The sequence below is a fragment of the Triturus cristatus genome, chromosome 4_1 (assembly GCF_964204655.1).
Source record: "Triturus cristatus chromosome 4_1, aTriCri1.1, whole genome shotgun sequence".
Classification (NCBI taxonomy): Eukaryota; Metazoa; Chordata; class Amphibia; order Caudata; family Salamandridae; genus Triturus; species Triturus cristatus.
The window spans coordinates 979,504,172-979,519,652 of record NC_140585.1 but is presented as its reverse complement, the minus strand read 5'-3'; the positions used below and the strand labels follow the sequence as shown (position 1 = coordinate 979,519,652).

General features: G+C 44.8%; 1 protein-coding gene across 3 annotated transcripts in view; it reads right to left on the bottom strand.

Moving 5' to 3' along the window:
* SCYL2 (SCY1 like pseudokinase 2) overlaps positions 1 to 15,481 on the bottom strand; it is a 408,171-nt gene that overhangs the window by 76,935 nt on the left and 315,755 nt on the right. For all 3 annotated transcript variants that reach the window (XM_085653887.1, XM_085653888.1, XM_085653889.1), the window contains one exon: positions 3,961 to 4,053. In XM_085653887.1, coding sequence (XP_085510013.1) covers positions 3,961 to 4,053 — 93 coding nt within the window. The remainder of the gene's footprint in view (positions 1 to 3,960; positions 4,054 to 15,481) is intronic.

Genomic DNA, 15,481 nt, shown 5'->3' with positions numbered 1-15,481 from the left:
TGTACAACCACCCACTCACTCACACACCAACTCCCTAACTCAATGCATCCACTTACACACCCAGTCACTCACCAATAGAGCTACTTACAGTTCACTCACTCTCCCATACAAATACTGACACAGCCACTCACTTACCTATGCAGCCCGGGACACACCCACTTACACATCCATTCAACCACTTAAACTCACTGGATGACGTCATCAGTGATGTAATTTAAGAAGTCATGAGTGATGTAATTGACCATGTCATGAGTGATGTAATATGTGATGTCATAAGCAGTGCATTGCGGGGGCGCAAGTTATGGCTAGCTCAGGTAGCTATAACTGCTGAATTTCAATGGTTTTGTATGAGTGAAATCTGAGCCCAACTATAACGTCCTTGTAACCTTTGATTTTTTCAGTGAATATATATATGGGTCAAATGTAATTGTCACTATATGTCAACATATGAGATCAAGTGAATGTATCAAACTGCCACATATATCTTTATTTTGTTGACATTATAAAACAAAGTGGCCTGCGGAAAAGGAAGAAGGATACTGGTAAGAGTTTCAGGTCAAAAATTGTAATTTAGACTATATGCTACATGAAGTTATGTGGACCTCCTTACAATAGATTGGCAGAAGATATCTTGAAGCTGATGTAAGATCCTGTGAGTAATGGGCAAAGAAAGACAGACTAGCACTAACTAGGAAATACTTTGGTTTCAGAGTTATTTGAGAAATCACGGGTCAGGGATTCAAAACAGCATTTCATAACGCTAGCAATATCTTTCCAAGCAATAACTTGCCTCAAAAGAATAACACAAATGCCCATTAAACATAAAGTAGATGAGGAAGAGGAGTCCTTCCATTTTCCCCAAAGTCTCATCCTATTCCACACAGATATTACTTTTCATGTATACACAGAACTATGCCTGGTCTCACAAGCTCCCTAAAAATTCCCTAGACTGTTCCATGCCTGTTACTATGCAAAAAACTCCTCTGTCACTCCAGCTGGGTTCACCCTGTATAAATATCACCCAATTTTCTTTTAAATGAAAGTGATCATGGAGGGTAGGGAGATTTGGTGAAGGAGTTCTTACTGTCATAGATGAATGTGTTTTTTCAACTTAGATGTATTATATTAGAATTTCTCAGTACAATATCACTGAGATAGGAAATGGAGGAAAACACTAGAAAAACAGTCACGCTACTGTTCACGTCCCACCAGTATAGTACACAAAGTATCTTCCTAGAATAGACATTTACTTTTCGTCCCCTCTTTAACAGTTCATTCCAGATTCTCACAATGCATCTGATCTGCCCCTTGCCACACCCTACCATTCCACCATAGCTGGGAGGCATTTTAGAACGCTGTAACTCTAGTCCAGCTTGAGCCAGAGTCACAAAGATGAAAAAAATCAAAGGGAGGGCTGTTGTACTTGATTGGATATTTCAAGAAAGAGTAGTGGCTACTAAAGATAGGGGAGACAAAGAGGGTTAGACAAGGAAGGGTACATTTACAAGGACCTCCGGCATACCTCCACAGATTCCCTTGCTTGGGGCGTGGGTTGCTTCTAGGTGGCAGAGATTTAGATGTTGCATTGTGACCTTGGTAGCTTAAATTCCTGAAAATCAGAGGCTTTTGGTTGGGGCCTACCACTTGGCGCACCTACAACATGTTCTCTTTAGCCAGCAATTTAAACGTTCTATTGGGCCTCGGACTCCACATTTGTCATCTGAGTGGTGAAGCTTCTCCTCTAGCGAGAGGTGTACGACCTATGATATACATTGTTTTACACTAAGTCACGATGCATAATCTTGCTCAAAAAGTAGTTTTGGAAGTGCAGCTTAGAACATTATTTTGTTTCCACATTGGCTCTCTTTCCTTCCACTTTTCTTTTGTGGTCAAGGAAGCTTCAGGTAATAACGACATTTGATTTCCATGTCTTATTTCCAGATGGCCACTAATATTGTGCCGCTCAGGTCTTCAGTCTTAAGAATCAGCGTCACAGCAGGACCTGCATATCCTTTGGTAACCTCAGATGGAAATACCCTCATATGCCCTCCATGATTAGCTCATGTCACCAAGAAGCCACTTGGGTTATCACTCCCATCCTCTTTAGGGATGCTAAGAATACGGATATTTTTTGAGTGGAAGGAATTTTCCATGAGTTTCAGTTTCCTCTTCACATTATTCTGGAACATCTTGGCAGTAGCAACCCTTTTCCTTGTCATGACGGCTTGCATCTATTTAATTGCTTCACAGCAAGCCTGTGGTGATTTCTCTCATACAGCCAGTACTGGGATGGGTATGTCCTCTTTTTAGTAAAGAGGCAGGGTCCCCTGCCCTGAGTGCCCAACTGTAAATTGAAACTGGTATACTAACCTTTTATTTTAGCCCTGGTATCATGCCAATCTAGCATGTGTGCAGTGGTCTGTTCCTCTTAATGTGAGGTCCAGAATTTGTTCTGTGACCTAGAGGGGGACACACCATATTTCCTCATATTGGGCATAGGACTGCTCTCTTTACCCTTGGTGAATTGTGTAAAGCGATGGTGACAGCATAACAAGCTTTTATGAATCCGATGTTCCCAAACCTGTTTTTCCTGTGTCAGGGACTCCTCTTATGTAGTTTCGCTTTTATGTGAAAACCAGACCCTTGTGCTGACATTACCTGTGTGCAGAGTGTGTGTATGTGCATTGAGTATGTAGCACATGTATTGTAGTAGGAATCTGCCTGGTATAAGTCTTTGTAATAGACCAGTGGTATCCATTTTGTATGGCTCCCTGGTTTAGTAGTGTGGCACAAAATGGAGGGTGATACAGTATGCCTAGATAGTTCAAGTTTATGAACTGCATTCCAGTGGATGGAGGACAGAGATCTTGACTATGAAGTAAATTTAGTAAGGAAGTATGGAGACAGGGCTGCCTTTACAACTTAAGTGAGGACCTTGTTAGTAAAAGACTGTTAATCAGTTCTTCCTGAGCATTTGGCAGATGGGAGGGGTAAGACTGCAGTTTGTGTTGTTCAAGGTAATGAAGTTTCTAGGTAGGGACTGTACTTTTGTCGCCTCAGATTACTGCTTCAGGAAGGCTGATGACAGCCAAATGAAGAGATTCCTCTTTCGAAAAAAGTACTTGCAGGGAAAAGTCAATAGCAGACAAGCAATATCAGACATATACAAGTGCCTCAATGCCCAAAGGTACGAGGATAGATGTGTCAGGGGCCGGGAAGAGGGAACTGTGGAAATAATATGACGAATAAATGGGATGCGATTGTACAGGAGTCTTACACTCACAGAGGCAAGACTACATTAACTGTTTTTATAGGTGGGATTATACCCCAAGCCTGCTTCATATTACCCTTACAATCTGATAAATGTTGGTTTCAGGAGCTCCATTGTATACTTACTTTGAGAATGCCGTGAGGTCCATGAATTTTGGCACACAGTGCATACCAAAGTGGCTATAGAGGAGAAGAGTCTTAAGCCCAAGACTACATTAAATCAAGTACTAATTACCATAAAAATAAAATGCATGGACATAATTTCTCATTATCTTTGGAGTCCAAGCAGGACATTTTAGCTCTACGGAGGACACTACAAATCCCACTCAAAATACACTGGCTTGAATAAGGGTCGCAACTACTGGTAATGGAGTGACTCAGGCCAGGGTGGGACGAAGTGGACAGTTATGCAGGTGATGAAAACAGATGTGCAGGGCATATAATGTGTGGAAGGGCACACTGACAGTTAATGTTAAAACAAAGACCAAATGATATTAATTGACAGGTACAAATGAGTGGGGAGAAAGGACATACAACTAGATAAATATTGGATTGAAACATGCATGCATATTGTATGTCTGAAAAATTCAAATCCAATAGAATTCATAACATTTGTTAGAATTAAATTAGGCATTCATTTGTGAAACAGCTTGCAACAATGGCAATAATAAAATAAATAAATAAAAATACCTTCCGCTGCTGTTTTGATGTATCTTTACTATCCGATCCACTGCATGGAATGTCAGGTCCGATATTCTTAAATGCTTTGTCAATCTGTTCTAACTGAGATATTTTAGATTATTTTACTCAACAATATAATACAATAGTGTTTTAAAACTACATTCATTATACTATTAGCAAAATAATTTACACAATATTTGTGACCAAAAAAACTAAAGAGTACTAAAATAGCATTAATTTTATAAGTCTAGTCAAGAGCAAAGTCAGATATTGGTTTGTCAATTGTCTGTGTATAATAATTAAGTACAATTATAAAGATCTGAACACTAATACATGGCTAGGCACTATAGGTTTATATGAAAGCACTGTTTTCGCAATTCATATGTCAAAGGGACAGGAAGACCTGACAGGCAATTTTAATACCCATACCATGCCTTTTTAATTCCTGTATCCTCTAGGTTATGGGAGTTTCTTACCCAAAACATTTTTACGAAAATGTGAGTCTTGTCGAGAAAATCACAACCCACTTATATTATGTACATAAAAATGACAGTCAGCAGCCTTTAGGAGTAATGATGAACCCAGTTTATATAACAGGCACATTTATGTAAGAGTTCTTTGGAACTCAAATAATATTAAGTCTTTTGAGTGTGCCAGTGAGAAAAAGCGAACAATCACTGCAACAAGAAACACATAGAAATGGATAAACAGGTACCTTAGAATGGGAAGCGCGGACTGAAAGAAACCACACTTCAGTGGTAGCACTGAGTCTTTGAAGGTTTGGAGATGTGTTCTACTTTCTCGAGCTTCACCAAGATTAGGGGCTGGGACAAGTAGTGTGGGATGCGCAAGGAGAATGCGTTGGAATGCTTGTAGGACCTTGGCCGGCTCAGGTGAGTTTCCTTTATCATAGAGGGTGTCTTCTCGAAACTTCTCATGCATTGCGAAGATTAGAATACCTAGGGTTTCTTGGCATCTCTCCAGAGAGGTGGACACATCTGCTCAGTGCTGTATTTCCCAGCTTGAGGAGTCTCTTGGACCTAGGACTGTTAATCTGGGACCCCTAGTCTTGGAAGGGTCAAGAGGAAGATATTGCAGTCGGTGAAGTATTTTCTCTGATCATTGGTATTGAGAAATATATATGTATAGATGTATAGTTATCTTCATATGTGTTTTTGGTCTGTGTGCACATTCATTTATTTATTATTTGTATGTGTTTCACTATTATTATCTGTTTGTGTTCTTGTGTTTTATTCTCTTGCATTTCACTTGTGAATGTTTCATTATTATCTGACTTGTAAGTGTTTATTATTTGCATGTTTTTTTATCCATAATTACCTGCTTATGTTTTATCCCATGCATTTGATTATTTTGTTTGTGTTTAATTATTTTTTACTGGCACATATATATAAGTATATTTACATTTGCATGTTGTTTTACCAGACTCATTTGACATCTGGAAAAGCCTTTCTGTTAGAGTGTTGCATTAATAAAACCCCACACTTTAATTGTGAAAACTGTCTTTTGTATTTGTATTTTGAGAACTGTCATTTCATGAGTGTGGAGCCCCCTTTCCAGGTGTTTTCATGCTTTACCGAGTGCATCTGCTGGGGAGTGCTGAATTTCTTTTATTTGGGAGTGTAAAGCAAGACAAAATGACAAATTGCTCTAATTTGAAATAGATATATCTGAGACACAAAATGATATCTGCTTGATAAAACGAATCAAAGGAAAAAAGCATAAAACAATGAGGCTGGAAATTTATCATTTTTTGTGTGGCACTATTATAAAAGTCACAAAAAACAATGCAACATTGCCAGTAAGCCAAGGAGATCTGTATAACTTCCAGCCAGTCTGCATACTGTTGGCAATATCAGAGAGGAACTTCATCCTCACAGAGTGTTAGATTATTTCCAAGAAGTTGAATTGGAAAATACAGATCCCACAGAGTTCACTATTTACCTGGTGCAGTTTTACCTTTCTATTTGGAGTTCTGTAGATCACAATGGAGGCTAAGGTGGTAATATCAAATGTTTTCCTCCTTTCTGTAAATGCAAAACTCAGGATTGTGCCGCCCTCCCCCACCCCCCAACACAAATTTGACAGGTTTTACCCGCGGCAATATGTGAGTAGGAAAAGGGTAAGGTCAATGCAAAATTTTCAGCAGGACTCAGAATAAGGTTCATATTGTAACTTCAACTCTAGCATCTCATCTCTCTCCCAAGCAGGCAAGGAAGGTACTACATCCAAAGTATCAGGTGCTTCAACTTCCAATGCAACTTGTTTTTGCCTGCTGACTTGTGTGAAAGCATCCTTCTTCCTCGTCTTTTTAATATCCAGATGCAAAGGAGGAAGGATCTCCAGGCAGCGGTGGTTTGCATATCTGCAAATCTTTCAGGAAGTATTCCACAACATGAAACAAACAATACTGGTACTGGGGGCACTAGAGAGCCCAACTGCAAGATGTCCGCCACTCTTTGAGGCTCTGCTGACCGGAATAATTATTAGTGATTTACTCGCTTTTGCAGGCGGCTAAAGCGGCCGTGAGCGGGTGGAGGTGACCCCCCAAAAATATTGGGTTATCCAACGAGGCCCATCCAGGACCCATGAGACAGGAACACCGGAGTAACGAACTGTGGTTGCCGTTGCGGCCTGCTACCTGGGATGCACAAGATGGTGGGTGGACACTGAGAGAGACCTTACTGGCAGAGGCAAAAACAAGTTGATGGACAGAATGCAGAACAATGTCATACATTCACCCCAGTACAGAGATCTGGGTCTAAATCCATAGTTTTTTAGCTCACCATGCCGTTCGAGTTTGAACCCAGCCACATGCAAATCAGTCTTGACCCTGTGCCTCATGGGTACAGCCCAGCCCGAGCTGCCAAGCCAGGTCCTCCCTGGACTGGAAACAAGCTTCCTAGGAACGGTTTCGGGGATCAACCCTCTTCAGCCAGGATAGCTTGATTCCAGTGGCATGGAGAACACGGGACCCACGTCTGGGCATACCCTTCCCACTCGGGGTGACAATTGCAAAAACAACAGTTGATGGACAGAATGCTGAACAATGTCATACATTCACCCCAGTACAGAGATCTGGGCCTAAATCCATCGTTTTCTTGCTCACCATGCCGTTCCAGTTTGAACCCAGCCATATGCAAATCAGTCTTGACCCTGTGCCTCATGGGTACAGGCCAGCCCGAGCTGCCAAGCCAGGTCCTCCCTGGACTGGAAACAAGCATCCTAGGACCGGTTTCAGGGATCAACCCTCTTCAGCCAGGATAGCTTGAATCCAGTGGCATGGAGAACACGGGACCCACGTCTGGGCATACCCTTCCCACTCGGGGTGACAATTGCAAAAACAGTTGATGGACAGAATGCAAAACAATGTCAAACATTTACCCCAGTACAGAGATCTGGGCCTAAATCCATCGTTTTTTTGCTCACCATGCCGTTCCAGTTACTGGCAGAGGGGCCGCTGCAAGTCGGGCTGTTGGTGACCAGATGGGTTGACCGAGTGGAAGGAGCTTCACCCCGAAGAGGGTGGCCCCCTTGTGAGAGGATCGCGGGAGGGCTGCTGAATTCAGTCCGCGCAAGCTGCACTGGGTGGCTGCCCTGAGGGGTTTTATTGGATGCCAACCTGATGGCTCCAGCAGCCCAGTGGGCATTCGGGGATCTTGATTGGCCCGGAGGCTGAGGTGCTGAATGCGGTGTCCCCAGGCCCTGGAAAGAGACGCTGAACTGCGCGGATATCCCGCGTGGAGACTGGCGCCGTCCGACGCTGCCAGGGAGGCTGGCCGGCTACGCCCCACTGGAATGCTCGAATAGACTATCTACAGCATCCCCAAGTGGTTGAACCATCGGGAGAGGAGGATCCCTCGCAGCGGCAGTGTGCCCTTTAGTGGTGGCTGGGACCACTGGAGAGCCTGCGGTGAGTGGGCCTGTATGGGGACCTCAGGTAGCTGACGCCGCGAACCTTGCTGCCCGCCCGAGAGAGGATTGGGACCGCCTGGTGAGTGAGAAGCGGCAGTGCAGGACCCTGAAGAGAGAGGAGCCATAGAGCCCCTGAGGACTGGACTGGAGCAGGCAGATGGCCCTGGCGGCCTGCGGGAGGTCCAGCGCCACCCGGCTGGACAGGAGGGCGATTTGGGTCATGAACTCTATTGGTGGTGGGGGTGCGCGGCCCAGGAGCATAATTTGAGACTCAATCCTTGCGCCGTGAGCCTGCCTCCGTGGTGAGGAGTGAGACAGGTGACCACTGCCGGGGGCGGGGATGCTCTTCTCCTTTGGATTTCTCGCTGAGCATCAGTTGGGGGACTGTGGCCCCTGGGAGCATAGTGACTGTCCCCGTGCTCCTAGCGCCAGCAGCTGGGTTTCTCAGTGGGCGAGGGGTTTCGTGCCTGCCAGGCGTTTGGGCACAGGAGTAGCTGCTGGACAGAGAGAGGGGCTGTACTACCTTTGTTGTGTAGTTCCTATAAACCTATATAGGATTTGCACGTTTAGACAACATATAATCTAGGATTGGAGTCAGACGGAATCTAGACACCCCTACCGAATATGTTAGCCTGTATAACAGCTAGCTCACAGTGCCACTAGAAGCCCCTCTTTCCAAGGAGAGAATAGTTTTTGGCAACTATCGAACATGACAGCCCTGTCCCATCAGGGATTGTGGAAACAGTGTACTACTTTTCGCTCAGTCACTCGTGCTCACTTTGTCTAAGAGAGATACACAGAATAAACGGTGGGGCATTTTTTCATAAGCATTTATTGAACCAGCGTCATTCTAGTGTAAAATAGGTGTGCAGAAACAACCATTAGACAGTAACAGATATAAGTGATTATAAGTACTAACAGAGTAAAAGGATGGTAGAGTTCTACCATTGTGCTAAAACAATGAATTCAGGCAAGTATATAAAATACATGACAGTAATAAATGCGCACTCCTACGATGCGTCCCTAAACTAGATGTACCTGAATGTACCTAGCATGTATTTGGGTTTAAGAGCCAAGAATCCCTCTAGGATAAAGTCAACCCCATTACCTGAAGTGAGAGACTGTGGGACCCCGTCTTGGCCTCGAGATGGACACCCCGCAAGGGATGTCAGACCACTGCGAGCTGGAGGGTCTGCGTGCAGGAGCCTCAGCGTCTAGGCAAGGAAGTCCTTTTCTCCACTGACTATCTCAGCAAGAGAGGATGTATATATACCCAAAGTGGTACCCCTTGGGATATACCTTGCTGTGTCAAGTCGGGCTAGGATGACGGAAGGAATTACCCTTGTACTTCGTTATTATGCAGGAGATGGTAGGCCTGCTGGGATTCCAAGAATCCTCATGCATAATGAATGAGGCTTAAGCTTTTCGGAGAAAACCCCATGTCATCTTTGGACATTACCGTAACTAATTAATAGGTCAGTTCTAAGAACCGTTATGCAGTGTAATGGTAGGGGAGAATATAGGTGAAAGGTTAGGTGACTACCTGAGCCTATATTGGGGTACCTAAATGGACCATAACACCTACCCCCCTTGCACACTGCACCTGACATACCACGCAGGGAGGCCTGCCTGCGTGGCACCAGTGTTCAGCCGCTGGTAGGAAGAGTTGCTTATGTGAGAGCCCTATGCGCACGCTGCTGCTATGGGGAAAGCGGACGCCCGCCCAAGCTGTCTTTTGACCAACGCTGTCTGGCTAGGGTGGCGCCAGCTCCTGCTGATGGAGACCAGCAGGAACCTGAGCCGGAAGGTGCGCTGGACCCAGAACCTGACGTTAGGGAGATGTTAAGAGATTTAAAACAGTCGCTCACAGCTGTAGACAATAAAATTGATTCCCTAGCTGATAGATTCCGATCACCTAAAGGACAAGGTATCTGACCACGATGAACGGATTAGGCAGCTGGAGCAGAGCACCTCGGCGATGGAGGATGAAGGGAATGCGACGAGGGAGAGGCTGCTCTGCTTGGATAAAGTGCTTCAGGTGATCCGTAAGAAAAATGAGGACTTGGAAGCCAGGTCCAGGCGGAACAACATTAGAATCCTAGAAAGACCAGTATCCACTGCTATGACCCGTGTTGAGGACTACACTGAAGAAATGCTGCATTCCCTGTTTGGGAGCTCATTATCGAATTGCAAGCAGCTAAAAGATGAAGCAAACAGCACTTGGTCCATGCTCCACACGAAAGAAGAGGAAATTAAGCTGGCTCACTCTGGCCAATGAAGAGGTAGCAAATAAGAGTAACAATGAAGCCAATCAATGCTAATGCAAGTGACAGCACATGGGTACTGTCTTAGGCGAGCCCTAACAAGGGTCTAAGTAAAAGGCTACTTACCCAGTATACATCTGTTCTTAGCATGTAGAGCTGTAGATTCACATGCTGTGCATTGCCTGCCATCTAGTGTTAGGTCCAGATGTTTGCACTTTGTTTTTGTTCGAAGAAGTCTATTCCAGTTACGAGGTAGGTGACTCCTCCTTTCGGTGATAGTGCGCACGGGCATCGGCTCCATTGACAGATTGTTTGCTGCAGAGGGTGATAATGGAGATAGAAAGAGTAGTAAGAGATGTCCATGTATAAATGTATCTAAGTAAGATATTACTGCAACAGGTATAGGTACCCGGGGAGGTGGGTGGGCGCATGTGAATCTACAGCTCTACATGCCAAGAACAGATACATACTGGGTAAGTAGCATTTTCCGTTTGAGGCATGTGAGCTGTAGATCACATGCTTTGCATAGACTATACAGAAGTTATCTCCCAAAGCGGTGGCTAACCTGTAGCTGTTGCAGTTGTCTGAAATAGTGTATGTAAACCTGCTTGGCCCACACTAGCTTGCTGTCTTGCTAACACATCTACACAATAGTGTTTTGTGAATGTGTGAGGTGTAGACCATGTTGCAGCTTTGCAGATGTCATCTATCGGTAAATTCCCTAAGAATGCCATAGAAGCCCCTAGTTTGCGTGGGGAGTTGTTAGTGTTCGTTTTGCTTTTGCATAGCATGTCTGAATGCACTTGACTATCCACCGTGCAATACCTTATTTTGATGTAGGATTGCCTTTATGTGGTGGTGCAAAAGTGACAAACAGTTGTTTTGTCTTGCGGAAAGGTTTCGTCCCTTCTACATAGTAAAGTAGTGATCTTTTCACATCTAATGTGTGCACAGCACATTCTGCCACAGAATCTGGTTGAGGGAAGAACACAGGCAACGCAACAGATTGGTTGATGTGAAAGGCAGAAATGACCTTTGGTAGGAATTTAGGGTTGGTCCGAAGAACCACTTTGTTTTGGTGTACTTGTAAAAATGGTTCTTCTATGGTTAGTGCCTGAAGCTCACCTACTCGCCTCAGTGATGTGATAGCTATGAGGAAAACTACCTTCCAAGTGAGAAATTGCAGTTCACATCTATGCAATGGCTCAAAGGGTGGACCCATCAGTCTTATAAGGACCGTGTTAAGATTCCACACTGGAGCAGGTGGAAGTCTTGGAGGAATGATTATTTTAAGTCCCCCCATAAATGCTTTAATGACAGGCACTCTGAAGAGAGACAGATGTTGTCTGTTCTATAGGTAAACAGCTATTGCAGCAAGATGTAAGCGTATGGAAGAGTATGCTAAATTGGAACACCGCCGATGTAATAAATAGCAAATGATGTTTTGAACTGAAGCGTCCAGCGGATCGATTTGATTATTGCAGTATATCACAAATCGCTTCCACTTTGCTGCTTGTAGTAGGATGTCTAGCCTTTTTGATGATGCTCATGCAGTCTGGCGGGAGATTAAGGTAGCCAAACTCTAATATTTCAGGTGCCAGATCGCAAGATTGAGATGACTGGGATCTGGATGACTTATCTCTCCATGGCTCTGAGTGAGAGGAATGGGAGTGAGATAATTATTGGTGAGGAACTACTGAGAGCTCCAACAGGGTTGTGAACCAGGGTTGCCGGACCCATGTGGGAGCAACTAGGATGAGTGTCAGGGATGCCTGTCTGAGCTTCCGAACCACTAATGGAATGAGTGGGAGTGGTGGAAAAGTGTAGGCAAATATCCCTGGCCAATTCATCCATAGGGCATTGCCTTTGGACAATGGGTGTGGATGCCTGGATGCGAATCTTGGGCATTTTGCGTTTAGGTTTGTGGCAAACAGATCTATGTGCAGAAAGCCCCAGATCTGAAAGAATGGGACGAGAACTTGAGGGTGGAATTCCCATTCATGGATCTGTTGTCTTTGACGACTGTGCAGATCTACAATCTGATTGTTTACTCGTGGAAGGTGTTCTGCAAGGAAATACATTGTGATGTATACCCCATCTCAAGAAAGTCTGTGCTAGTTGTGACAGCTGGAGAGAGTGTGTGACCCCCTGTTTTTGTATGTAGTACATTGCTGTCATGTCTGTACGGATGAGGACAGCGTTGCCTACTAGATGTACTTGAAACACTTTGAGCGCTAGAAAAATCGCTAGCAGTTCTAGATGATTTATGTGAAGCTGCTTTTGCTGCAGGCTCCACATGCCCTGAATTGTATGCGTCTGGAGAGGAGCTTTCCAACCAGTGAGCGATGCGTCTGCTGTTAACACTATCTGTGGAACCGGGTCGATGAAGGGCCGCCCATCTGAAAGGTTTTGTGTATTCCTCCATTGCATGAACACTCGAGCTGGCAATGAGTATTGAGGCTGAACCTGACAGAGTAAAGTTTTCATGCTGCGGATTCTGGCTGGATTGGGGTAAGCCAACGCCTTTTGTGTATCTATTGTGGCTCCCAGATACACCTGTGTGTTGGATGGTTGTAGGTGGTATTTGGACAGATTTACTGGGAATCCAAGATCGTGGAGCAACTGCACTGTTTTGTGAGTGTGACTTAAACAGCTTTTTTGCGAGCTGGCTTTTATGAGTCAGTCGTCCAAAAATGGGAAGACGTGAATGTGTTGCCTTCGTAGATGAGCTGTGGTTACTACCAGCCACTTGGTAAAAACTCTGGGTGCGGTAGTTTCTCCGAATGAGAGCACCTTGAACTGATAGTGCTGGCCTGCTACTATGAGAGGTACTTGCGGTGAGCAGGGTGTATTGGGATATGGGAATAGGCGTCCTTTATGTCCAAAGTGGACAGAAAGTCGCCTTGTTGAAGGAGCGGGAGCACTTGCTGCAGTATAACCATGTGAAAGTGGTCAGACTGAATGTATAGATCTCGTTCTGTGAGGTCTAGTATAGGCCTGAGAGATCCGCCCTTCTTGGGAATTAAGAGGTACAGGGAGTATGCCCCTTGATATTTTAATGGGACTGGTTCTATAGCTCCTTTCTCTAACAGAGAGAGAACTTCTTCCTTTAGAAGGATAAGATGTTCCTGTGACATTGTGTGTGATCTTGGAGAAATGTTTGGGGGAGTGTCTGTAAGTTCCAGACAATAACCATATTGAATATTTTGTAAAACTCATTTGTCGGAGGTGATTGTGTTCCAGACAGGGAGGAATTGGGAGAGACGTCCCCTGACAGAAATGATCGAGGGATAGCGGAAAGAAGTCACTGCTTGTTGTTTGCGGGGGCAGTGCATGTGGAGTTGCCTCTGCCTCTTCCCTTCAGTATCTGTGTGTGGGTCAGTGTCATAATCCTCCAATGGGTCAACATCTTGTGGCCTATCCTCATCCCCATCCCCTTCATCCTGTGGGTCAGGTGATAGTGGTGGTGGTGAATTAGTGGGTGTGATAAGTAAATGAGGATTAGTAGGTAAAGGAGGTGAAACATAAGGTGGTGAAGGGTTAGTACCCATATTCCTTTTCTTCAGGGGCAGTTGGTGCTCATCCTGTTAGCTCAGTTTCCCTTTTTCAGGAAGTTTGGCATGAATATGTCCAGTATCTGGGTTAATAACCAGTTCTTTCTGTTTCGGATATGAAGGTAGAACATCGGACCGACGCTCTTTTGGTGGAGTGTTTTTATCTTTACATGTCGTTTTCATGGTCGAAAGTTTCGGCTCCGAACTCTTCGGTACTGAAGATTTAGTCTTCGACAAAGAAGGAACGTGGACCTGGACATGCTTGGATTTTGGCAGCAAGGATTTCGGTTTGGCGCCTGGATGAAGCCGACTCGGTTCCGAGCCGGAAGGCTTCCCTTTGTGTTTCAGCGCCGGTTCCGTGGGCGGGGTGCTCAATTTTTTTTTTCGGTGCCGACCTTGGCCCGCAGGCAGAGGAAGGACGGGAGCCTTTTTTCGTCTTGTGTTGTTGGGGCAAGCGTGATTCTGTATTAACGGTATGCTGCCCTGGTGTAACTTACTCTTCTTCTTCCATGTCGGAGTCGGCCTTGGACACAGAGATGTGTTCTTCTTCCTTGGCTCCTTGAGCTTGTGTTTCTTCTCGGTCGGAATCTTCACCGAAGATGTCCGGTACAGAGCCGCCTTCGTGTTGCATTTCGTGACGTCGACTCAGACGGTCAAAAAGCTTCTTCTTCGATCGAAACGATTGGCACGCATCAGAGTCTTTTTCATCGTGTTCCGGGGACAAACAGAGGTTGCACACTTCGTGCAGGTCGGTGCGCAGAAGCTTAGCGCGACACCCAGGACAGAGCTTGAATGCAGTCCGTTCCATCGACTGCTAGCGAGCCTGGCGCGGGTAGGGCCAACGACCCGCCACGAGTTTTCAGATTGAAGATCTTTGAATCGAAACGATACGTGGAGGATGGGAAACGCAACTGAGAAACAATACCGTAGAGGTTAGTGGATTGCACGTCAAAGGGAACCCAAGAAACGGTACCGGAGCGCAGCAATACACATTCGAACCCAATGGCGGAAAAAAACAATCTAACAATGGAGCCGATGCCCATGCGCCCTATCACTGAAAGGAGGAGTCCCCTACCTTGTGACTGGAAAAGACTTCTTTAATCAAAAACAAAGTGCAAACATCCGGACCCAACACTAGATGGCGGATCTACAGCTCACATGCCTCGAACAGTAACTTTTTGAAAATGTAAACATCAATAACTGGACTTTCCAGTAAATGATAAATGCATTGAAAGAAGGCACCAGAACAACATGTGCAAGCTCCCTGTACACTACTATATGGAAATGGGAACGTCAAAAGACCTACCCGTAATAGGTCACCATTTTTTAATGGCCTCATAATTTGTGTTGAGAAGTTGGGAAGTCATCTTGGCATAGTGAGAAATGCTAAGAGACAGTACCAAATACTCTGGTCATGAATGCTGCACAGACATTCAAGTAAAGTGGCATCAGAAAAACAATACATCAGAATCTTAGAAATGTCTCTTGCTTGTGTAAATATGCCTCTTACTTGTCTTACATATGTACCTGAACTGATACAGACGTGCTACAGATAGTCTATTTGTTCGCCTGTGTACCTGAACCACGGTCCTGACTAGAGAGATACGCAACAAGAATCATCTCTAAACATCAACCCTCCAGACAGTCCGAGAACAAGCGTCCAGAAAAGCAGAGGCCATGGTGTAGGCACTGGGCCCTCTAAGTCATGTCAAATGTATAAATGAACCAACAAAGAGCACTAGTCTGCAGTACAACAGAGATCCTGCACAAAACATCTAC